This window comes from Acanthochromis polyacanthus, chromosome 14, assembly GCF_021347895.1.
Source record: "Acanthochromis polyacanthus isolate Apoly-LR-REF ecotype Palm Island chromosome 14, KAUST_Apoly_ChrSc, whole genome shotgun sequence".
NCBI classification, from domain to species: Eukaryota; Metazoa; Chordata; class Actinopteri; family Pomacentridae; genus Acanthochromis; species Acanthochromis polyacanthus.
In genome coordinates this window covers 36,649,308-36,673,444 of record NC_067126.1, presented here as the reverse complement: position 1 = coordinate 36,673,444, position 24,137 = coordinate 36,649,308, and the positions used below count along the sequence as shown (strand labels likewise).

Below are 24,137 nucleotides of genomic sequence, written 5' to 3'. Positions count from 1 at the left end.
CCGAGCTCAATCTCACAGGTGCAGCAGTTTGAGCCTGATATGAGAGGCAGGCTGTGAACGTTCCAAGTCCAGAACAATGTTCAAAACTGCTGCAGACTTTTTTTATTGTTTTACATTAAATACATAAGTTGTGATAAAGTGGCGAGTAGGAAAATAAAGCACAGTTCTCAGCTGACCCTCTATAACACCAAACAAAATTTGGATCCAAAAGTAACATTAAAAGGATAAATCATTTAGTGTTTCTCGTAAAATTCAAGTGCAATTTACAGTAAAGCTCCATGTTTAAAAAAAATCTATACACATACTGATATGAATGGTCCTCAGATGAAACCAGTCTGACGATAATAATAACACCAGAATACGACTGGTATTAGTAAATAGGAATAAATATTTATTCATGAAAAGACTAAAACCAACAATGTGATCGTCACTCAGCCCAAAGCACATTAATAGGTCCTGAAATGTTTTGCTTTTTTATGTCGTAAATATTAGGGCTGGACCCGGATATCCTGAATATCCGAATATTCGTTCGCTACGGCACTATCCGGATATTCATTTTGGTATCCAAATATTCGCCCCCCGCCCCCCCGTCATCGGACGTCACAGGGCGGAAAGAATATGCAGCCTTACTGTCTTCCCTCCGCCTTCGGCCCACATCGGCTCATCTCGTCGTGTGATCACATAAACATATACACATATGTCTATAACATATACACATATGTCGATCATCCCCTCCTCCCCCCAGACGAAAATATTCGGAGCTCGTCTCTTCCCTGCGCCTTCGGGCCTTTTCAGCTCGTCCCGCCGTGTTCTTCGGCTCATTTCGGCTCCTCCATTCGTGTTCGTAAACACCACCTGAATGGCCGGGTGGCTGCCGACTCTGAAGTCACGCTTCACTTCGTTGCATAAACACAAGACAAGATGCTGAAGACCGGTGTTTGGGAATTCTTCAGTTTACTAAAGACTAAACGAGGGCAAAATGTGGATAATTTTTTTTTGTCTAAAAACAGACTCCAGCAGCTGGGAACTGTAGTTTTTAGAAAACGTTACTACAATAGGAACAAAAAAGTGCATTTGTCGGGGACTATTTTTAGCTGCGGATTAATACATATGGTCATTTATTACACTGGTTACTATTTTCAGATTGGTGTTTGTGCGACTGAGATGTGTCCGACTTTAAATATTTAATTTTTATATAATATTTCATCGTTGGTTTTAGTCTTCACATGAGTGTAACACCACCATTTAGGATTGCACCCTCAGAAAAACATAATATACTGCATGTTCAACATGTTCATAATTGTACAAAGATTGCACGCCCGGACGTGTGGACATTAAACAGAGGAGATACTGCTCACAAGGTGCAAGAAAAACAGGAAAGCATCTCAGAGTCTGTGAGGTTTCTACACAGGAGCACCAGTTCCAGCTTCATATTTACAGCTCCACCTCCACAGTGTCGTCGCCCGGCTCGTTGCTGGTGCCAATGACGGATCCCTCAGTGTCGAGTCTTTTTGCAGGAGGCTCCAGAGGGACGGAAAATGGATCCGTTTCAGCTGCCTTGTCCTGATGGCTGAGGAGTTTGGTGAGATTACAATAATGAAAATGAGCGAGAGGAAGAAGATTTGCTTTGAAACCATTCTGTACACACAATAATAAGCATAACTCGGCTGTATACAGTAAACTGGGTTAGTTTATTCTACTATATTTGACAAAAATCTGCATTTTCCTGTTATTTCTGATCATTTAATAAAACGTCTTATGCTTGAGTAAATCAAACCCTAACTAACAAAACTGGTTAAAAGTTGAACTGATATTTTGATTCTCAGTTTTTTTTTGTAATTTTTGTGCAAGAGACTCTAAATAAGCACTCCAGAACCTCACCTTGGACTGCCGCTCAGTCTGGGAACTTTACTGACTTTGGACTCAACGGGGCTGAATGGACACGGGGATCTGCTTCCTAAAAAAACAAAGATGCACTTGGTGACAATGCAGACATAATTCAGATCTTGAACGAGTTGTGTGGTGTCGTACCTTCCAGTTTTGGTTTGGAGAAAGGAGAGCGGTGTGGCTGGTAGGGCTTCCTGTCTGAGCTTACATAAGACACAGCATCCTCCCCTTCGGCTGCAGCCAACAGGGATGCTCGGTAGTAAATAAGCGGCTGCCAGGTCTCCTCCCTGAGGTCGATAATGTGCTCGGCGGTGTGCTTCTGCAGGTAGGAGAACCTGCACAAACACGAACAGACTTTCAGAAACATCCCTGCTGGTTCTTTTGTAACCCTGCGTGTTGCCTGCAGCACTTACACCGTCTTCTTGTCCGGTTTGAGCAGTTTGCTGGAGAACTCGCTGAGGATGGTCAGGTAGGAGAGGTACGGCGGCGTGGCCGTGCCCGGAGTCTGACTGAACTCCTGGAACACAAACTCGATGCCGTTCCTGGACATGTTATAAAAACATGAGGCGCAAAAACTCACAAAGACTCATCTAAAAGTGAGAAACAAGGATCCCTGCTGACCTGTGGATCATCACGACACACTCACGGAACTTGACGAGGTCCCCGAAGGTGAGAGCGAATCTCCTGGCCAGCTCCTTGATGCTGGTGAAGGTCTGGACTCCTGGGTGAGCTCTGCCGCCGCTCTCTTGTTCCCGTTTAAGCCGCATGAACAGCTGGGAAGTGCAGAGAAAAACACTTTATCTGTCTGCCTGCCAGTGCGGCTAAAGTCCATTTCTTCAGATACACAGAGCGACCTACCTGCTGCAGACTGAGCACCAGTGTGCGGGCGCTCTCTATCTTATCCACCTGCCTGGTCCTGTACATGGTCTCCTTGATGATGTCTCCAAAGTCATTGTAATACTGAGGACAAAGAGGGAGGAGATGATACAGGAACAGCAGCATTATAGGGACACTTACATGCTTTCTACTCAGAGTCCAGATTTATTTCCTGATGGTCACATGACACACACCAATCAGCCCAACATTAGCACCACTGACAGGTGGAGTGCATGTCATTGATTACCTCATTACAATGACAGACACTTTATTAATCCTCCTGTTGTCTTCATATACAGGCACCAAAAAATATTATTTCCGTGTCTGAAAAAAAATCCCCAAATTCAGCAAAAGAAAATTCCCCAAATTTCTGAAAATTTGCAAAACTTTTAGGAAGAAAATTCCAATAATTCCTGAAAAGTATACTGTAAAAATTTTATTTTTAAAAAATAATCCCCAAATTTGGCAAAAAAATTCTTGCAAATATTTTCAAAGAATTAGTAAAAATCATCAAAAAAAATCCTAAAAATGGGATTACATATATGTCAGTAAAACTTCTTATGTTTTCTTTAACAACATTCACAAAAAAATCTACCAAAATCCAGCAAATTTCACTGGATTTTAGTTCATTTTTTGGTGAATGCTCTTAAGAAACTTTTTTTTATTGTTTCTTTTTTTCACCAAAAAATGTTCAAAAATTTCCCAAAAACGTTGAAAATGTGGACATCAGAAGTTTCACTGTGAAAATATTTTTTTTTCCACATTTTCAAACTTTAAAACGGGTTGATTTGACCCGCAAGACGACACGAGGGTTAAACTCAAAGGAAATTAATTCCTATGAATGTTCTTGGTCAAGCACCACCCTAAACTACTCAACAATGGCTCAAGGAACCGTACAAAGACCCCAAGGTGCTGATCCAGGCCTCCAAATTCCCAAGGTTCCAATCTGATTGGATATTCATGGGATGTGTTGGAACAAGCTCCATCCACAGAGGTTCCACCTCAGCCAACAGGACCTAAAGGATCCACAGAAACCACAGGAGATCCCCGAGGTGCTGCGTTCAATCCTCAACCACACTGTTCAGGCAGGATGAGGTGAACATAAGCAACATGAGGCTTCAGCAGCTGGACTTCTCTTTTTGCTTTCCTAAAGCTGCTTCGCCTCTCATCCTAGAAGCTTTTTTGTTGTGAAAACTATTGTATTTGATGACTACATGTTCTTATTCATTGTAATACTACATAACTGTGTGGCGTGTAACTCAACCAAGGCCTAACCAGCAGGGAACTGGAGAGAACACACACCAAGACGTGCAGCTCATGCTCCTGTGTCTGTATAAAAGCTACGCTGTTTTCCACCTTCGCCAATCACTTGCTCAGACTTTGCTTTGGCTGAAGAGACGACTCTGAGTGTTAATTTGGAGAAATCAGGACTCCACTGAAGGATTTTCCTGACGTTCTTCATCTAACTGACTGATTGGGAATCTCAGATGAACACTACAGCGCCCACATCACGTGGCTAATGACCCGTTATTGACCCAACACCCACATGCCTCGAGCTAAGAATGGTGTGACGGTGTGAAGCTGCCATGTCAGGGACGGCTCAGGGTGTTAATGGTCGTGTTGCTTTCTTGAGCAGCATCTCAAGACTGCAATGTAAGTACCGGATAAGTGGAGACGAGTAAGAATCTAAATGGATATCAAGGTGGTTTATTATTGTGGTTAATTGGTGTGTGTCCTCACAGTCTTTGTGAAACAGAAGCAAAACATGAAATATGGGAAAGAAGGCAGACTTTTTGTCTTCCAGATGGTTGATTGAAATCTAATCGTAATACATGAGAGGTACAAACTGGGGCCAGTCAGTAGCCAATTAGCTTAGCATAGCACAAAGACTGGAAACAGGAGGAAACCAGTAGCATGGCTGCTTACTGCTCAAGCTTTCTGTTTAAAATGTTGCACCACTGATTTGATACAAAACCTTGAGTATAGTGATGAAGTTGTGGGTTTACATTTAGTTGTGTGTCAGTTTCTGCACAGACAGCCTGTTTTTTTTTGGTGCATTTTACATTTTGCAATTTCATTTAGCAGACGCTAAAAATGACAAAACAAGACGGAAAACGGCAAGAATGAAACAGAAAATGATAAAAAAAAAAAACACAAAAGGCAAAAACAAAATTACTAAGAGATTGAAAACGACAAAATAAGAAACAAAACAGCAAAAAGAAGACACAAAATGACAAAACTGAGACACAGAACAACAGAATCGTCATCAACAGGTTCTGCTAACATGTTGTGGGACACGTTCCATGAGTATAATTATTATTTAAACTATTATGTTGATTAAAAAATGTTCCCACAATCAATGAAAAAAAAAAAAACCTAAAAAGGAGATTAAATTTGATTTTAACTGTTTTATTATTTATCAGTGGGTGGGACAAGAGGAAAATGGCATTTTAGGAGGAACTCCAGACCTATTTGGTATTTTTAAAAATATTTTCAAACATTTTTTTCTCCTAGTTTTTTAGATTTGGTCTCGGGAAAAGAACATTTACACAACAACTGCATGCTTTAGGATTCTGTACATGGATTATTTGAAATTTGACGTAAAATATCCTCCAGTTCTGGAATGACCCTTATACACTCAGTGTCTTTCTTATGCTAAGCTAAACCAACAGGCTGCTGGCTGTACTCTCATACTTATCATTCAAACATGAGAGCGCTATTGATCTTCTCAATGAACTCTACAGCAAAGCTAATTAGTGTATTTACCCAAAATGTCAAACTACTCCACTGGGGAGCTAACCTTTACCTTCATGTAGTACATGAAGACCTCGGCCGCCATGCTCATCTCCAGCACTCCGTGCACGATGAGTTTGCAGTAGGCCGCCAGCAGATTTCTCCTCCTGTGAAGGTCCTCCAGCCTCTCCACTTCAGAGCCTTCACTGACTGAGGGAGCCCAGATGGAGTCGAAGCATGTGATTGGACGTGAAGCGGTCGAGACGGGGGAAAGGGGGCGAAGAACGACGAGTGATTAATCACGAGAAATCATATAAGAGAAAGAAAAGAACAAAGCAGAGCCAGCAAAGTGTTTCAGTTAGTTTCAGGACAATGGCTTTAGCAGGTGGAAATCAAAGATAACATAAGAGTGGAGTTATGGTTGTGACACCATGTGGCTTCAATCTTTCACGAGGCTAATAAAAGAGGCTCGGAGGTGAGCCAGAGTTGATGGAATTTTCTCACGGAAAGAGATTGCCCTGATTTTATGATTTAACTCGGTGCCCTTGCCCTCCGAGTGATCTCTGATCCAGCAGCTAATAGAAAACACTGTCTATAGAACAAAATCGTTACCAGGCAAATCCAATAAAACAATAGCTTTTTATTACATGTTCAAAAACCAATAATCCTGTATTGTATTGGTTGAACATTTAAGAGATTCCCACCAGGACAGTTATTGACTTCTCTGGACTCTCCCATATTTGGATGCAATATGTCTCTGAGAGCAGAAGCTACAGTGAAGATAATGAAATGTTTTAGTCGCGCTATGAATGAATTCATAAGTTTACCTGCAGGACTTCACAAAGAGAACACCCCCATGTACTTCCAACATGTCAATCTCGCTTTCTTCATTTCAGAGCAGACAGGAGCGTACTGCCGTCATCAATTTACAAGCTGCAACGCTTTGCATAACAAAGTCTAACATCCTTTCATACAAATTAGTCAACCCTGTTCCAGTCTGAGGACGTTAATGGCACTTCCTTTGTAATTGAGGGTCAATTGTCAGGTCAGGTTGGAAATCAGAAACCATTTACAGTCAGCAGGCGGCTCTGTAGCGACTTATTAAGGCAAATGTGTGGCCATGCATTTAATATCCGCATGTTTTTACTACAATGAATCAGTGGTTCGTTCAGAGAACCGACAGAGAGAGAGAGAGAGAGAGAGAGTGCCATCTACCGTGCAACACCACAACGCTGATTCTGGACTGGAAAGTAGTGAAAGCACAGTTTTTTTCATTTTATTCTACTTGACACTTCAGCAAAACATTCTCCTCATCATTTATTTAACACAAGGGAGTCAAATTCATCTTAGTTCAGGTTCCACATTCATCTGATCTGGAGTGGACCGGACCAGTAAAATCACAGCATGACCTGTAAATAACCACAACTCCTAATGTCTCCTTTGTTTTAGTGCACAATGTTCACATTTAAAGAACTATTTTTTTTTTACAAAACATCATGAAGTCAGACAAGAAAAGATAAAATAAACAACAAAAATGAGAAAATATTACAAAATGAGACGCAAAATGACAAAAAAAATGAGAGAAACGACACGAAACAAAACAAAAAAAGAGAAAAAAATTAGACTAAAAGCTACAAAGCGACAAAATAATGGACAAATGACAAACACGAGACAAGGGATTGTAAAAAAAAAAAAACACAAGCGAGACAAAAAAACACGACAAAAACGATTCACAAAACAATGAGTAAAGCAAAACACAAAAGACAAAAAACACAATGGAGAAAAAGCGAGAAACAAAACAACACAAACATGAGACAAACGACAAAAAATCTGACAAAGAAAGACAAAAAAACAACAAAAACAAGACAAAATTTAATAAAAATGAGACGCAAAACAACAAAGAACAATGAGCAATCTAGTATTTTACCTTCCGATCAAAACAACTTGTCATAGTCCAGAAATTATTTTAAATTTATAGTTTTACTAATTTACAGTCTGCAGTTAACGTCTTCTCTGTAATTTTTACACTTTGAGGGCCTGATTGGACCCTCTGGAGGGCCGGATTTGACCCGTGGGCCGCATGTTGGACACCCCTGGTCTAACAGTTTCTGTTACGTTTATGAAACAGATTTTATATTAATTAAACCATAACCTTATCAGATCAATCCACAGTCTAGTGGTCAGAATAAACAGCCGTTCCCACACTTTTTGCAGCTTTTACCAACAGCCGACCCCGGGGCCTCTCTGTCATGTTTCAGGACTCTGTAAGTTGTTGAGCAGTTCCACCAAAGAAACGTTTTCTTCTGAACTCCTCACATGGTTTCATTTAACTAAATGTTCGAGGCCCAAAGAGGTCAGATTATGAACCGCTTCACACAGAAAAAAGCAAAGATTAGAGGAAAGTTTAAAAAGTAATACAAATGTGGGTATCAGATCTTTGTTTCCTCGCCCATTCATCTTATTACGATCCCCTCAGATTCAAGGCCTAGTTAAAGTGCAGCCCATGCTTTGACCATTAGAAATCTGATCACATAGGTTAAAACAATCTATCAGTTATAGGTGATAATGAGCACATGAGGTGATTCTGTTCCTCTGCTTAAGTCAGACTTAGAATGCTTGAAAGCTTTGCTGATTTGTTAGTTTTATTTCCGAGTATAAATTATGATGCTTGTTCCACCACTTGTTTGCTCGCTGCCCCGTCTCTCCCCTCATTTCCAGCCACCTCTGTTCTGTTGCTATCAGACAAACACATAAAATGCACTAAATAAAGCAAGAACTGGGCCAGACCAGTAAATCACAGCTTAATAACCTACAAAGAGCCACACTTTTCCTTGTTTTAGTGCATAAAGTATCGTTCTGAAAATGTTGTTCACATTTAAGGAATTGTCTTTTTACAAAACATTAGGAACAACCTGAAATTTCTAAAGAAAAATAAATTCAGCCTCAGTTTATCATTTCCACACTACAACTTCCAGATCACTGAGTGTCTACAAAAGAACACAACATTTAGTCACAGCTACCTGAACTGAATCATAGAGGATTTTACTTTATGATAAAAAAAGACAAAAACAACTAAAGCAAGACAAATATCACAAAAGTGAGACACAAAATTACAAAAAAATGCTACAAACGACATAAACAAAACAAAAATGACACAAAAGTTCAAAAACAACAACAAAAGTAGACAAACAAAACAAATCAAGAAAAGCGAGGGAAAAAGACAAAAACATGAGACAAACGACACGAAACAAAACAAAAAAAGAGACAAAAAAATGATAAAAATGCTCCAAAACGACAAATAAAGTAAACAAACAATACAAATCAACAAAAATGAGGAAAAAAGGACAAAAACATGAGAGAAGTGACAAAAAAAGACAAAAAAAAGACAAATATTGCAAAAATGAGACACAAACAACAAAAGAACAATGAGAAAGCTATCAATCATTTTAGTTTCTGATCAAAACAACTTGTCATGGTCTAGAAATTATTTTAAATGTATAATTTTACTCATGTACAATGTGCAGTTTAAGTCGTCCAGCGGGTTGGATTGGACCCTCTGGAGAGCCGGTTGATTGACGCCCAGACTTAATGTCCGACATATAAAAAGATCTGGATTTATTGTCTTCTGTAGTTTTTTTTTTGAAGAAAAACGTTCAATTACCTGCGAGGAAAATTCAATCTGATTCTTATCTGTCGCTGAAAAATCCTGAATCCTGCATAAATAAATGAAGTTAATTCATGAACTGAAAAGTCCGGTGATGCTTCAATTTCCCAAATCACAATAACTTCCACACTGCTTTTAGGAATCGTGTTCAGACATCTTTAAATCTTAGGTGAACACAGGGACGACAGACGAATGCAAACAGTCGATGTGTATCTCTGAACATCGCAGCGACGTTAAAAACCTTCAAAGTGAGCATTCAGGACTCGCTATCAGATGAAAGGGAAGTTTATGTTTTCAGCGTTTTCTAAATTAAGATCTGCATGAAGGTGGAAGTGAGAGAAGAAAGTCGTGTAAACATGCCGAGGCCTCACCCCTGCTCTGGTTGTCAGAGTCTGAACCGACGAAGACGTGGACGCAACGAAGGTCAACAGCGCCCTCTGCAGCTTGGGACTGGTGGTGAACAGCAGCGGGCCGAAGGAGGTGGGATCCCACAGGTGGAGCTGGTAGGAATGAGCCGTCAGGACGTCACACGCGCCCAGAAAAGCCTGAAAGCGGAGAATGAGAGGATGTTAGGAAGGAGAAGGAGAGGAAGAAGAAGCCAGAAGGATCGGCTGGAGCTTCCTGTTCTACCTGCTGCCTCACGCTGAGGTCACCATGAGACAGGCAGCGGTGGCTTCTTTCACAGAAGAGACGAAGCCGCAGCCGCTGAGCCACAGCCTTCTCCTGAAACGCACAAAATCACACACAGAGGGACACAATGGGAAGCATTTCACAGACAAATATGAACAAGACGGATTTGCAAAAAGAGGGATAATTTCCACACATCTTTCATTTCTTTGTTCTCATCTTTTTGGCTGCAAATAATTTAACATTTAATCATTTTTGGGGTTTATAGAATGTCACTAATTTGCTGATAAACTGCATAAACGGCATCTATCTGCTGACAAACAGTCTAGAAACTAAACAAACTCTTGTGCTACAGAAGAAAACCAAAAAACATTTGAAAAAACAGAATATTTGAGAAGAACAAACAATAACAATAATGTTCTTCACCACTGGGGCTTAAACATTACTATACAATCAAAATGAATTGTTAAATTATTTTCTATAGAAATTTCATCAATTAATCGAGTAATGTTTGCAGCTTTAATTGTTTTTTATGCTGATTGGTCACTGTAACTTTAGGACTGTTCTTCTACTGTAATACTGTAGGCTGAGACCAAATACTGATAGATAATGTAGTAAAACAAAAGGAAAATGAAACAAAATACAATATAATATAAAATATAATATAATAAAAAATTAAATAATATAATTTCTGAGGCATAAAATATCTCAAGCTGTGTGAAAACAGCCGTTCCATTGCATTTAAAAGTACATTTTAAAAACTACTTTACATTCATATTTGTTCAAATAGCACACTTACGTTCATCACATTTATCATTTCTTTACTTAGAGGACACTTTGAAGAGTTTTCTTTTGAGTCAACATGATATTTTACTGAGGCCGTGTCATCCACACCTCATAAAGCAAACAGAAGCAGCTAAACTAAACCTGCCACTCTCAGTGGACAAACAATAATACACGCTCTGCTTTCTGAGCACGCATGCACACACATCCGTTAACGTCCACAATGCTCACAGCCAGAGCTTCACTGTAACTCACTCTGCAGGTTAGAGTTTCGCCGCTGGTGTTGAGAGACCAGAGCATGACGTAGGACAAACACTGCAGCACCTCCAGCAGCACCTAGACAGGATCAGACACAAAGCTGAGGAGGTGTGTGATTTCAGCGCTACGTTTGGGGTTTTAGAGGCGGCGGCGGTACCTCAGACGGAGCTCCTCTCTCCACGGACAGCAGGGGCGACAGCAGGTCAAACAGACTCCACCGAGAGAGGTCATGACAGCTACCATGACAACACAATGTCTGTAAATACACATCAGTTGGTACAGTTATCTCTGACTTCAGTGTGAATAAATTCTTACTTGTGGAAAGCCCTGAGTTTCTTCAGTGTCGCTAGAATTGTCTCTTAATTTGTCCTCATCAGCAGAGAAACAGTCGCCCTACGAAGAAACGGAGGAAGTAATAAAAAAGGAACTAACCAGAGATAACAACCTCACATTTTTACTGTTATTTCTCGTCATATCGTTGATTCAGAATCTGCAGTATTTTCATTTTCCAGAACAACCGTTTTACTTGGAATAGACTATCTAATAGAGCAATACTTTCATTCTTGTTGTACTATCATTTAGTTACAGGCAATTTCATGTTTTCCAATAAAATCTCCCACTTTTGTTCATGTGCTAACAATGCACAAGGCTTTTCTAATCATCAGTTAGCCTTTGAGCACTATTAGCGAACACAACGTAGCATTAGAACACATACTACTACTGTACTAAAGTTGCTGCTACAGTGGTTAAAGGTGCGCTAAATGAGCTAAAGTTGTTCGTGCTTGTGGACATTTTTGGTCAGTCTGTTTTAATTTCTGTGTTTTTGTGGTCATTTTACTTTTTTTTTTTTTTTGTGTGTCTCTCGTTATTTTGGGTTTTTCTGGTGATCATATCGTGCATTTTTTTTTGTAATTTTGTGCAATTTTTGTGATCATGTTGTGTCTTTCTGTGGTTGTTTTGTGTGTCTTTGTGATTATTTGTTTCTTTTTTGGTCATTTCAGACTGTTTTGTGGGCATTTAGGTCTTTTTTAGGGTCATTTTTACGCCCTTTCGTGGCTGTTTTCAGTCTGTTTGTGGCAATTTTTGTCTCTTTTTAAGATAATTTTGTGTCTCATTGAGTCATTTAGTGTTTTTGTGGTCATTTGAATTATTTTAGAAACAAAATAACGAATTATATCTGTGCCCCAGAAATCACTTTCCACTAAGTTTCCCATTACAAAAACACCTCTAAAGGAAGTGTGTTAATTCCAGATCACATGACCTGCTCCACATGATGTCATTTCCTCCTGAAGAAAAGACTGGAAGACTCCAGGCTTTCTGACTTATTTAATATAAAGTAGTCAACAGGTTACTAAAAATATCTTTAGAAGTGCATTTCAATTTCTATTTACTCAGTTGTATATATAATATTTAGAAGAATATTTCTGTAAAATGCCATGTGGTGTTGGGTTTTAGGCCTGAAAACAGCAAAAATGCCAACTATGATACAAAAAGTCCCACAGTATATATATTGACCCAGATGTTCAAACACTCCTACACATCTGGTCTGCAGTGAAACAGTGACCTGACCTTCAGTGAGTCTCCCAGCAGAGCCGTCAAGTTTTTCCACCCAGCGCTGGACCAGAGCGTCTCTTGGCGCTTCGGGCAGCAGAGCACCAGGACGTTTCCTCCCCACACAGACTGAGGTATGAGCGGGCCGCCGCCTCCAGAACAGCAGGGCCCGAGTGGAGTCCAAGAGCAGCTTCCATCTCTGCCATCAGACTGGACACCACCTGAGGAAACGACCGGCAGCAACACCGACTTCTTTCTTACAGACTCCAATAGCAAACAACAATATCAGCAAATAAAGAAAATCTACACAGATCTGCTTTAGTTTTTTTTACTTTTTGGACTGAAAATAAACAACGTCGAGACATAATTGGTATTTAACCTTGTTTTAGAGACTACATGATTTATAATCTAAGGGAATAACAGCAGATGAAGGAGACAGCTGCCTCTCGTTAAAGAGGATTGGATCATTTCTTCTGTTCAGCTGATAGGAGGTTAATTTCCTCGCTGACAACTGGGCCACGGAAATGAACAGGATCTGCATTATTCTGACAATGCTGACAAAGGCAGTTAATTACTCAATCAGCTGATCAACAGGAAGTTATTCAGCACGATTTTGGTGTTTGATTAATCATTTAAGTAATTTCTCTGAAGGGCGCAAACATAAGAAGCATTTGCAGTTTTCCTCTGTTTCATTCATTAAATTGTTTTTTCAGTGTTGTTTTCTCACATTTGGTGTTATCACAGTTTTATAGACAGCACAATAATTGGCTATTGAAAAACATAGTATATACATCAAATAAGTTCAATAGTAAGGAGATCGTGATGCTTTTCTTTGTCTGTCGGTGTAATTTCATGATAAATATCACTATTGTTACCTTTATTTTATAACATATCTATAATTATTCCTTCATTTAAAGCTATAATATCAACAACAGTGGCTCAGTAATCATTTTCTATTTAAACATCTCTGAAAATTAGGATTCAGGGTTTTCATACGTTGGTTTAACACCATAACAGTAATAGAGACAAACATATTAACTATGAGGCCACATTATTTCATATTTTTATATCATTTTTCAAGATGAAGATGGGGTAAAATAGAGACCTGTGTGTTTTCAGCTTCAGGAACTCTGGGAGGAAATACTGAGGAATCTCAATCAGAGAGGCAACGTGTCATAGCTACTTGAAACTGCACAGATATCACAGAAAAATACATAAAGTCATAACACAATAGACAGAAATCTTGCATAGAGAATCAAAGTGACTCATACATAATACCTTGGACAGTAATTGAGGAAGCACCATAAGGAGATGCTCAGTGAGCTTTAAACAGTCGTCGGTCTGAATCTTCTTCTCTCTGGCGTTCATCACCTGGAACGTGAAGACATCAAAAGTGATTATTAGCAGCTCCTTTGTGACCAGAAGTGTCTCGCCAATGGAGATGAATATCCCACTGACCCTTCTTGGCTCCACTCCTCCTGCCAGCGCCGGTCCCTCTGAGGCCTGACGCACCGACGCCACCAGGATCTCCACCAGCACCGCCTGTTCTGCCAGAGAAAACCTGCAAAAACACACGGATGCCTTTAAACACAATATATCTATCTCCCACAGAGATTATCTGAAGATGCAGCTCACGTCAAGCACAACATGTAATGTCTAGCAGAGGTATGCTATGGAGGAGAAACCCATCCATCATACCATCCATCATCATCCATCCGATCCGCTATCTATAGGGGTCACAGGTGGCTGGAGTCTAACCCAGCTGACTTAGGGTGAAGCTAAAATTGAAAGGCAGGCTTCACCACAGTAACACACACATCTTCTTACCTGTACTGTGTGAGGAAGAGTCCTGCAGCAGAGTAGACGTGAGCGTGGGCCAGTCCTTAAGCAGAGCTCCACCACAATCCCACAGACTGTCCACCAGGTTACACCACATGCTTGTGCAACTAAAACACACACAGACGGACACATTATCTGCAACCATCCACCATGATTAGCTACATGACCAGCCTTAAATAGAAACAATAAGTGTTTTTCCTTACCTCAGACTCTTGTAGAACTGCAGCAGAGCTTTCAGTCTTTGTTGTTGATGTGCTTCCTCTTCATTTAATCCATCTGAGTTTCTGATGTAGGAGCTACAGTACTGAGAAGCCTGAGGAAGAAGGAAAAACATGAAAGTATAAGTGCTGTTGTGGTTTGTTTTTCAAAGTGGTGGAGGTTGTTGTACCTTGAGAAGAGCAGCTCTCCTGCAGTGGCCGCTAGAGGGCGCTGTGAGGAGTAAACGAGCTGGAGGAGCTGCTTGTAGTCTTCAGGAGTGAGAACCTCATCATATGTTCTGTGGTGGAGTGAGGAGGAGTTTGATGTGAAGAACAGAGAAATGAAATAAAATAAAGAGGATCAGAAGACAACAAACAAACTCACTTGAGATGAGTAGCAGTAGTTTCATGGTCTGCACCGCCACCTCGTTGTCCTTATCCAGAGTCATGGAGATGATTCGTTCCTGGGACAAAAAACGGAAACAGCGATGCATGAGCAGTTCTGAAACAGCTCTGCAGCGCTCCTAACTTTAATTTACTGCATTGTTCAGTCTCACTGCCCATTTCAGCAGCAAATGACAAAATTAGCAGTCAGATGTGAAGAAAGTCTAACAGCTAAACAGATATTTTTCTGAGAAGACCAAACTGGAGCCAGAAACAAGAGCAGAACATTGAACTTGAAATTTGTCGAGTGACCTGAAACACCCCAAACTAGAAAAGCACTCGGAGAGGGCATACCTCCGCCATGCCGTTTGTCTGTCTGTCCGTCTGTGTGTGTGTGTGTGTGTGTGTGTGTGTCTGTCTGTTTGTCTGTTAACAGCATAACTCAAAAGTCATTGACGGATTTTCACCAAATTTTTACAGGATGTCCGGAAGAGCAAGAGTAAAGAATCAATTATATTTTGGAGGTGATCCGAATCACCGTCTGATCCAGGAATTTTTTGAAGGTTGAAGGCCTGGCGGCCTCTCTCAATTGTCCTCGACAGACACACACACACACACACACAACACACACCACACACACAGACGACAGACAAACTAACTCCGGTGATTACATAACCTCCTGGCGGAGGTAATGAACCCATGGTGCTCTATGTTCTTCTAAAGGTGCAAACACTGGTACTGGCTGAGTGTATCTTTACCAGGTAACGCTCCTTATTTCTCTAAGTCTGATTCTCATATCATCCATTCTTTGAGTAAGCGTTGTGAACAGCACTTTTATTCTATTTCTCTCCACATTTCATTTAATCTTAGTTACTTTTTTTGTGTATGTGTTTTACTTATTCTCTGTATTCATTTCTTTCTTGACTTTCTGAGAAATTTGGACAATGGTTTCAACACATCAAGAAAAGAACACAGAGCTGTACCTTCTTTAAAAACGGTTTTCCAACAAAGAATATGTATGATAAATGACAGGTGAGAAAAAGGTTAGGTTTTCCTCCTGCCTATGAACAAATCGGTCACTCTGAAAAAATAATCTCTGTGTATGAAAGTTGCACATTTAAAACAATTCCTTACTGCATTAAAATAGCTTAGATGTTTCTCTACACTGCAGATCAGCACATCAGCTCACCGTCCATAAGACGAATCAGAAACTGATTGTGAAAATGATGAACCTGAAAGCCACATCTGCAAATAGGCAGGATTATTTCTTTAGGTTTGTGACGTATGAATCCCTGCATGTGGAAATCCATGTTTTTTTAAGGTGGAAATGCCAACTATGGCGCCTGCTTTGCTCATTTTGTGTCCTCGCAGCATGTAATAACACGATATGGAAATATAAACACGGTTAGAAACTTGACTTTAAGGAGAAGTGATCACCTGAAGCGGCTGGTGAACAGGTCAAGTTTGGGCAGCAGGACAGGATCTCCATACAGACCCTGCAGACCTAAAACACACTTAAGACGCACATACCGGTAGCTGAAAGAAGAAAACACGAGAAGGGAGAAGAAAAGACCTCATGGCTCAGATCAAGTTTCACTATAATGCACAGCAACGTTTTTTAACCCTCATGTCGTCTGTGGGTCAAATTGACCCGTTTTAAAGTTTGAAAATGTGGAAAAAATACATATTTTCACAGTGAAACTTCTGATGTCCATGTTTTCACATTTCTGGGAAATCTTATGAACATTTTTTTGATGGAGAAAGAAATATTAAAAACATTTCTTAAGAACATTCAGACAAAAAAATCAACCAAATCCAGCGAATTTCGCTGGATTTTGGTTGATTATTTTTGTGAATGTTTCTTACAGAAATATTAGAGTTTGACTGATATTTATGTAATTTTAGATAGTTTTAGGATTTTTTTTTGGGAAGTTTTTACTCATTTTTTATCAAAAATATTAACAGAGCTTTCCGTCAAATTTGGAGATTTTTTTTTTTTCAAATAAAACTTTTAAGGGTAACTTTTAAGGAATAATTGGAATTTTCTTCCTGAAAGTTTGGCAAATTCTCAGACATTTGCCAAGCCCATTTCAGATTTTTTGCTGATTTTTTTGGGATTTTTTTCAGACAAGGAAACAGTCATTTTGGTGCCCGTAAATGAAGACAACAGGAAGGTTAAAGTGATCACATCCTCACCTTATCAATGCATCATCCAGCCCACGTATTTGAGGTAACTATCGTTGAGAAACACAGAACTGTAGAGCTTCATCCACAAACCCAGCTCCTCCATACAGATGGAGCGGATCTCTGGAAGCACGTCGCTGCACGAGCACACAAACACACAACACACACAGTTAAGTCCAAACGGAATAAAACACGACTGTAATACACAACAGATTAAGGCTAAGCTTAGGAAGAACACGTCAAAACCCAAACCGATATCTCTGAGAAAAACTCCCTTGAAGATGATGTCCATCATGCTCTCCCACCTCTGCTTTCTTCTCCTGCAACTAGAAGGAGCATCAGGAAGAAGCCGAACAGTCAGTATCGATGAGGCTCAAGAGCACAAAGCACCAACAATACACTCTAAATCAGGGGTGTCAAACATGCGGCCCTCCAGAGGGTCCAATCCGGTCCTCTAAGGTGTAAAATTTCCAGAGAAGACATTAACTGCAGATTGTACATTAGTAAAACTATAAACTTTAATTTCAAGTTGTTTTGATCATAAAGTAAAATACCAGATTGTTCTTTTGCCATTTTGGGTCTCATTTTTGTCATATTTTGTCTTGTTTTCGTCTGGCTTTTGTTGTTTGTCTCATGTTTTGACGTTTGTGATTTTTTTTTCTCTCACTTGTGTTGTTTGTTTTTTGGTCATTTAGTTTACATTTTTTTTGTCATTTTTTGTGTCATTTGTGTAACTGTTTGTCTTGTTTTGTTAAATTTTTGTCGCTTAGTATACTTTTCATCAACTTTTTGCCTCTTTTTGTCATTTGTCTAATTTTGTAATTTTGTCTTTATTTTGTCTAAATTTTGTCGTTTTTGATTATAAAGTAAAATCCTACATCATTCAGTTCAGATACTGTGGCTAAATGTTTTGTGCCTTTTGAATATAAACTGTGACCTGAATGTTTAATGTGTAAATGATAAACTGAGGCATAATGTTGTTGAAATTGGACTTATTTTCTTAAGAAACTTCAGGTTGTTCATGATGTTTTGTAAAAAGATAATTCCTTAATGTGAACATTTTCAGAACTGTCATTTTGCACTAAAACAAAGGAAACATTTGGAGTTGTTATGTATAGGTTATTATGGGCCGATTTTACTGGTCTGGCTCACTGAGATCAAATCAGGCCGAATGTGGAACCTGAACTAAGACGCGTTGACACCCTGCTCTAAAAGTATGGATGAGATGATGTGGCTCTAACCTCCATGATCTTCTTCTGAATTCTCTCCAGCTGCTGTGAGCTTTTCTGTCTCACCGTCTTTGTCTTCTGCACCTCGTACAGCTTCTGACTGTTTTCAATCCCGACACTCAGACTGAGAGCGACGCCCACCAGAGCGCTCAGCACCTTCACAGCTTTACAGAGAAAAAACCGGAGGACAGATGAGTGTATTCACAACACATTTATATATCTGTGTTGTTTGTCTCTTACCTGCCAGCGTGCAGGTGTGTCTGAACGCTCGTACGTAGGAGTTTGACAGCTCGGTGAGCAGTGAGATGAGGGTGTTCATCAGGTAACTGTCGAAGATGACGCTATGCTGACACTGACACACCAGAACCGACACAAAGTCACAGAACTCAGAGTGAAACCAGCGACCGTATGGTCCGGACTGGACGAGAGGATACTCAGCACTATCCTAGAGTGGAGAGGGAGGACGGAAAAGACACAAATCACCAATAGGGATCACACTGAGTTAAAGTAGAGTAAGACGAAGAATCAGTAAACTGATGAAAACACTGGTTCTGAATATTTTTCTTTTAAATATAGTGGCATGTCTGTGGATAAAGGGTGGCATGGCTCAGTGGGTAGAGTGGCTGTCTTGCAACTGGAGGGTCACTGGTTTGAGCCTCGGCCTGGAGAGCTCATGTCGAGGTGTCCCTGAGCAAGATGCCGAACCCCTAACTGCTCCTGATGAGCCGTGGTTAGCTGCCTTGCATGGCGGCTTCCCCCATCAGTATGTGATAGCAATTTTGTTGTACACCGTGTAATGACAATAAAGCACATTCTTCTTCTAAAGTGCAGTTTCACCTGTGAGAACGTGCAACACTCTACAGTTACAGTTCTCCTTTCATGATGGGATCCTTAAGGGCCCCCAATGTTCACAAATTCATGGACTTTCAGGCATATTTCTGCTAAATGCCTCTTTAGGGTTGTCCCACTGTCAAATCATTAAGTGCATGAGGACTCGGATGTGGACTTGTGACCACCATTGTGCTCCCTTTGTACGAGTCTCCATGTCTACAATCATTCCTGATGGAGTTGTCCAGAGTTGTACCAAAATGTGACACTCCTGCCGCCTTCAGAATGCAAACAAATGAATCCTGGATGGTGCAGGGAGAAGGAAGGGACTTTACTTCTCTTTCCAGCTCTCTGTTTTCTATTTGTAGCACTATGGTACTAACTACGTCGCCAAGGAACTGGACCAATTGGCGTATGTTTGTCCATCTGTCTGTCTGTCAGCAACATGACTCAAAAACAGACCAACGGATTTGGATAAAATTTCCAGAGAAGGTCAGAAATGACACAAGGACCACCTGATTAGATTCTGGCAGCGGTGTGGCTTATAGTCTGGATCTACAGATTTGTTAAAGATTTTTGTATCATTGCCATGCGTCACTGTAACCATGACAACAAGTGAACGCTCCATCAGCTGCCTGCTGTCAATCACATGATTACGATCCTTCTACAAATCCACCGCTGAGGACTTATCAGGACTTATCTCTTGGAAATGATTCAAGAAACAACTGATTAAATTGTGGGGTGTTTCTGAGCCCCATCAGTTCCCGCCGCCCGCGACATATTTAGGTCACGTGATTCGGTATCCGTACATAATGTACACATGCGTAACACACGCCTGTGTTCAGCGCATGGTCATTTTGCTTTTTGTGTACATCTATATTAAATGGTCACATTCTATGTTGCCGTGATTTCTGCCATGAATTTTGTCAAGATTTCAGCTGTGGGAAATGATACAAGGACAGAGCAGCCCTGGAGGAGAACTGCACTCACTGAGTGCTTTTCTTGTTTTTGATGTGATTGCTTGAGCCACGTCTTGTCGAGTAAAATCCAGCCCTTAACTCTCCAGCTGTGCAGTTGCTCAGTGACTTTACCTACAACCTTGTGAGTCGCACTTGAAAGTGAAAGTAACCGAGACTGATAAACACATCAGTGTACCCGCAGAACTGGTTTCAGGCTCACTGAACCAACCCTGCAAAAGGAAATGCTGCAACACTGAGAGGAAACAAAAGCCACATTTTCACCTCATAACCTGCATTTAGTTTCTGTCAAAATTTCCTACATTGGACAAAAACATGCACTTAAAACCTGCACAGATGACTGAGAAATAAATCTGATAGTAGCTGTGACACTTTAACTATGCAAATATGTATTACCTACCATCCATTCTACTCATTTTATTAGATATATCATATTATATAGCAATAAATGAAGAAGAATATGGTTTTACACAGAATGCGAGCTGTCTTTATCACTGATAAATAAAATGTCAGGACCAAAAGGTGCATAAAAATTAAACAGACCCACATTAGATCCATAAAGTAGTAGAGAAAGTGCATTAAGCAGATACTGACCGTGTCCATGGGCCATGTGACTGTGAGGATCCACGGAAAGGCCAGAAACTTCTTATACTGCAGACCAGAATCCTGAAACACACCATCCAACCAGTCTGTTTCTGCAGAGAGCCAAAACATGGTGCACATGTAGACATAAAGAGGTCACATGACTTCCTCCTACCTCATCCAGCTCCTCCACCATCTTACTCATGACATCGCTGTCCTCTTTGCTCTGGCACATCTCTGCTGTGACCACACCTGGAAGAAAACGGAGGTAAAAAAAAAACAAAAAAAAACTATAAATTGTGCAGGTGTGTTGGCAGCTGTTTGCAGGTGTGCATGTCTGCTCGTTGGCTTGCCTTTGCACCCAGAACACTGGATGAAGAAGCTGATGAGGTCGAGGAGAGAGGAGTCTCTGTCCGCCAAGTACGCCTCAATCCAGTCATCGATCACCGCCTGCTCAAAGTCAGTGAGTGTGTTCAGAATGGAGAAGGATTGTCTTTATGCCAGCTAGCATCTTTAGTCAAAAGACACTAAAGAGCTGCAAATATTTACATGCAACTAAGCAGATCAAGTGCTACTTTATTAATGTTTAACAGTGTTTTTTGACAAAAAGGGGTTGGACAAACATTGAAGACTCGTCTGTGAAGAGCTTTAATTTTCACATTACAATAAATTCGTCACTGAGGCAGAGCGTTTCACCTGCATGGCGCTCCGGCCCATGGTGATGACCTCGAACAGGGTGACGGCCTCCACATGCTTCTGTTTGCTGCCTCCAGCTCTGCTAGCCCTGCTGCAGCCGGCTTTGGCACTTTTGCGTTTGACATTCTCTGAGCCTTTGTGCGCTCTCTTTCTTCGTCTCTGTGGGATTTAAAAATGTGTGACACAAGGAAGAAAAAAAATACAGATGTTACAGACCCAGCGAAATTCACTGGATTTTGGTCGATTTTTTTTGTGAATGTTCTTAAGAAAGATTTTTAACATTTCTTTTTTTACACCAAAAAATGTTCAGAGATTTCCCAAAAATGTTGAAAATGTAGACAGCAGAAGTTTCACTGAGAAAATATTTTTTTCCACATTTTCAAACTTTAAAATAGATGACACCACGTTAAATAAATAAAAATAAAAGAAATATCCTCAGAAAAGAATCCTTTGACTGTCCAGACTGCTTTTCTGCACCTCTGCTTGTATTTTCTACATAAATATACAGGATTCTACACCTACCACACTCTTTTGTCTGTTCTCATTCCCAGAGTCATCCTCTGACTGATTGACAGCTCCAGAGGAGGTTGCCTCTGCATGGGAGTTGGTGCTGGGAAGACAAAAGCATTTGATCGAACAGAACATGAAGTTTCATGACAACACTGTGCGGTAATATTTTTACTGTCAGGTTCTTACTTCTGCTCTGAGGACCTGGATGCAGCTGTAGCATTGGACTCTGGGATCATGTCCTCCTCAGATGTTCACACAAGGCTCAGATGTGTGTTTCTGCATCAGACAACCTGTGCAACAAAAACAATGCACACCTGATCACTACGAGAGCTTCATCTTCTTAAAGGGCTGAGAAGAATAATGATGCAGGAAGTCCAGGGATGCTCAAGGACACTTCGGCACTCTGGATGCTTGGCCCCAATGAGAGTTGAACCAAACACTCTGCTATCCTGACACTAAATAGCATAAATCTGGCTAAAAACTAACATATGAGCAACATTTTCCAGCTGTAACGTCATCCACTTGGTTTACAGAATATAAAAACCTCAGAGGTCAGCTCTAAACTTTTCAAGCTTACCTTTTTGACACAGATTCATCTTTGTGTGATGTTCATGAATGTGCTGCTTCCCTTCAGACTCCTGCAATTCAAATGTTTCCACGGATATCCTCCTTCTTTGCCCCAACTCTCACAGTCAAGTCGCCGGACAGCCTAACTCGTCCTGATTGGCTACTGAGTCGAAATGCGGTCATGTTATTGGTGGGTCTGAAGCGTCACTCACTGTTAAGTCCCTCCTCCTGGCGGCTGAGACAGACGGGCACCGTCCGGTTTGGTTTTCTGCGTTCCTCAGCGCTGCGAGCATCAGCAGGAGGAAGAAAAAGGAGGGGTTTGTTTCCATGAAACCATAAATAAATAATATTACTAATGTATCATAAGTTTTGTTGTTTTAGTGTAAAATATCCCTCAGACCAGGAACACGTCTTCTGGGGGTTTTACATAGTTGTTAATTCAGCAGGGAGCTGTCATGGTATTCTCTGGTTAACAGGTTGCAGGTTTTGAACAGCAGGAGGCGCTGTTTACTCATCTTAGTGAGCCTACAGGTAACAGGTGACTGGATGCATGGAAGTATAGTAGAAGTAGGTGCAGACAAAACAATAAAAAATTCCAGAATTATAATAAAACTTAGATACAGTAATTGAATTGAATTAAAATGATTAAAAGCAAGCAACAGTCTAGATAGGTGAAAAGATTCCGTGCAGATTTCATACATAGGCGCGTGAGAAAAGAAATGTTTTTAACCTGGATTTCAAAGTGTCTAAATGATAAAAAAATAAGACAAGAAACACAAACGAGACAAAAAGCAAACACAGAATGACAAAACAAGAAACCAAACTACAACAATATGAGACTAGCAAAGAAAGACAGACAGAAAAAGACAAAAACCTACAAAAACAAGACAGAATATTACAAAAATGAGACACAAAATGACAAAAGCGAGAAACAAAATGACAAAAAAATGAGACAAACAACACGATACAAACTGAAAAGAGACAAAAAAATTTCACAAAAAAGTTTAAAAGTGACAGAAAATGGATAAACGACAAAAGCGAGACAAAAAATACAAAAATGTGAAACAAAACGACAAAAACGATACACAAAACACCAGATAGAAAGAAAGGATATGGACCACAGACTAGTTTTAGGCACCAGCTGCGGGGTCTGGTGGTTTGTGTCAAGTAGAAACAAAGCACCGGGGCCAAAGCCGGGTAGGGCAGCGGCTCCTCATCCCTCTCTCCTTTGTCCTCTGAGGGCACCTCCACGTATCGCTGTTCTTCAGTGACGTCCAATGACATATTCTAAAGTGGGAGAAGAATAAGTAGAGACAGAAAGGGGTCATTTGAACACTACAAGGTGTGTTTGAGTATCAAAAGTACCAATGACACAGAAAAGCCGTCCCTGAGTGTGTCATTACTATACACATTAGATTTTAGGAGGATTTTACTGTTTACTGTTCAAGGTGGAGCTAATTTTATAAACTGCTACTGCACTGCAATTTTGTGGTTTATTTATGCCACTTTGTCATCTCTCTGTTGTTTTGTGGCATTATTTTAATCGTTAGTTTAGTCTCTTTGTGGATGTTTTAAGTCAATTTGTCATCTCTCTGCGGTCATCTGGGGGTCAGTTTGTGGCTATTTTGCATCTCTTTGTGTTTGGTTTAATCCTCGTTGTCACCTGTTTGTAATAATTTACCATTGGTTTGTTTCGCTGTGTGGTTATTTAGTGCCTCTTTGTGGTTGTTTTAGTCTTTGTGGTTATTTGGCATTTATTATTTAT

The 24,137-nt window shown here is 40.3% G+C and overlaps 1 protein-coding gene across 1 annotated transcript; it reads right to left on the bottom strand.

Moving 5' to 3' along the window:
* Window positions 1-6: 6 nt before the first annotated feature.
* si:ch211-269e2.1 (cohesin subunit SA-2) lies at window positions 7-22,526 on the bottom strand. Its single transcript, XM_051958646.1, is given in 40 exon segments — window positions 7-1,570; window positions 1,882-1,957; window positions 2,032-2,222; window positions 2,301-2,429; window positions 2,509-2,660; window positions 2,746-2,847; window positions 5,570-5,706; window positions 9,532-9,579; window positions 9,582-9,705; window positions 9,791-9,883; window positions 10,826-10,906; window positions 10,986-11,064; window positions 11,144-11,181; window positions 11,183-11,221; window positions 12,393-12,470; window positions 12,472-12,600; window positions 13,485-13,507; window positions 13,510-13,553; window positions 13,641-13,750; window positions 13,838-13,939; window positions 14,205-14,325; window positions 14,422-14,503; window positions 14,506-14,531; window positions 14,607-14,714; window positions 14,797-14,879; window positions 16,032-16,044; window positions 16,237-16,331; window positions 16,985-17,120; window positions 17,236-17,245; window positions 17,248-17,284; window positions 17,286-17,309; window positions 18,225-18,376; window positions 18,453-18,657; window positions 20,612-20,683; window positions 20,775-20,851; window positions 20,953-21,049; window positions 21,296-21,454; window positions 21,818-21,905; window positions 21,992-22,095; window positions 22,383-22,526. Coding segments are annotated over 39 exon segments (3,546 nt in total). The 5' UTR covers window positions 22,042-22,095; window positions 22,383-22,526; the 3' UTR covers window positions 7-1,434.
* Window positions 22,527-24,137: the final 1,611 nt, after the last annotated feature.